We start from the raw sequence: 1,821 nt of genomic DNA on the forward strand, positions 1-1,821 counted from the left end.
CACAATCATGTGAAATCAAGGGTAACTTTGAGAGAGTAGAAGCCGCAATAGCACAGCTATCATCACAGCTCACAGGGGCCATTTCCACCCTCTTGGAAAGGCAAGCACAAGCTGAAAAGAAGATAGATGCCAACCAAGAAGAATACAGGTCATATTTGAAGAACCAAGGTGCATCAATCTCAAAATTGGAAGCACAAGTGGGATTCTTATCCAAGCAAATCCCAATGCTTACACACACATTTCCAAGTGACACCATGGCTAACCCAAGAGGGGAGTGCAAGGCCATCACACTTAAAAGTGGAAAAGTGGTAGAAGAGGCCACCCCAAACCAGGAAAACCACAAAGAAGAAGCTGTAGAAAAGCCTGAAAATAGGAAGAAAGAAGAGGTCCCTAGCCGATCATCACCAAAGCCAATCTTGAAGCCTTATGTGCCAAAGGCACCATACCCACAAAGGCTAAGGAAGGATGGAAAGGACAGCTAGTTTTCTAGATTTTTGGAAATCTTCAAAAAGTTCCAAATCAACATACCATTTGCTGAAGCACTGGAGTAAATGCCCCTCTACGTAAAGTTCCTGAAGGAGCTCATGACAAGAAAAAAGAACTGGGGAGAAAAGGAGACTGTAGTCCTAACTGAGGAGTGTAGTGCCATTTTATATAAAAGAAACTCCCCCAGAAAATGAAGGACCCAGGAAGTTTCCAAATCCCCTGCATCATAGGGGATATAACTATTGAAAAGGCTTTATGTGACTTGGGGGCTAGCATCAATCTCATGTCCTTGAACATGATGAGAAGGATGAGAATTGAGGAAGATAAACCAACAAAAATGGCACTCCAACTAGCTAACAAGACATTCAAGTTTCCACATGGAGTGGTGGAAGATTTATTGGTGAAAGTGGGAGAATTCATCTTCCCAGCTGACTTTGTTGTGCTGGATATGGAAGAAAGGGCAAACACTTCAATTATCCTAGGAAGGCCATTCCTAGCTACTGCTGGAGCCATCATTGATGTACAAAAAAGAGAACTAGTCTTGAGATTACATGAGGAAAAGATGGTGTTCAATGTCTTCAAGGCAATGAGTTATCCCAAAGAAGCAATAGGAGAATGCATGATGGTGGACACCATAGAAAAAATAGTCCAAGGAGTTTTGGAAGAAGAGAAATATGAAGGAAGTATGGAATTGGAGCAACAAGCACCACGTGAAGAACCAGCATAAGAAACCATGGAAAGTTCAATCATGACAAACTACAAAGACAACAATGGAGAAGAGGCACCAAAACTAGAGCTAAAAACCCTACCTCCAAGCTTGAAATATGCCTATCTAGGTGACGACAGCACTTACCCAGTGATTATCAACTCAAGCTTGAGTAAGGAGCAAGAAGAGGAGCTCATCCAAGTGCTGAAACAACACAAGGATACTATAGGTTGGACACTCACAGACTTAAAAGGGATCAGCACTTCAATGTGTATGCACAAGATCCTACTTGAGGAGGGTGCTAAGCCCTCAAGGCAACAACAAAGAAGGTTGAATCCAACCATGAATGAGGCAGTCCAGAAGGAAGTGTTGAAGTTGTGGCAAACTGGGGTGATCTACCCCATCTCAAACAGCCCTTGGGTGAGCCCGGTACAAGTAGTTCCAAAGAAAGGAGGAGTCACTATTGTACCAAATGAGAAGAATGAGCTGATACCAACAAGAACAGTGACTGGTTGGTGCATGTGTATTGACTACAGGAAGCTCAATGAAGCCACCAGGAAGGACCACTTCCCCCTACCATTCATGGACCAAATGCTTGAGAGGCTGGCAGGACATGAATACTACTGCTT

General features: G+C 43.3%; 1 protein-coding gene across 1 annotated transcript; it reads left to right on the top strand.

The window, feature by feature from the left end:
- The first annotated feature begins 676 nt into the window (after positions 1-676).
- LOC107465452 (uncharacterized) lies at positions 677-1,213 on the top strand. The gene has a single exon (XM_016084431.1). It carries the CDS (start codon positions 677-679, stop codon positions 1,211-1,213), a length of 537 nt encoding a protein of 178 aa, XP_015939917.1.
- Positions 1,214-1,821: the final 608 nt, after the last annotated feature.

This window comes from Arachis duranensis, chromosome 9 (genome assembly GCF_000817695.3).
Source record: "Arachis duranensis cultivar V14167 chromosome 9, aradu.V14167.gnm2.J7QH, whole genome shotgun sequence".
NCBI lineage: Eukaryota > Viridiplantae > Streptophyta > Magnoliopsida > Fabales > Fabaceae > Arachis > Arachis duranensis.

Bases quoted from the DNA above. Each gene is read 5' to 3' on its own strand.
- LOC107465452 (XM_016084431.1), top strand. From the start codon at position 677: ATGAAGGACCCAGGAAGTTTCCAAATCCCCTGCATCATAGGGGATATA.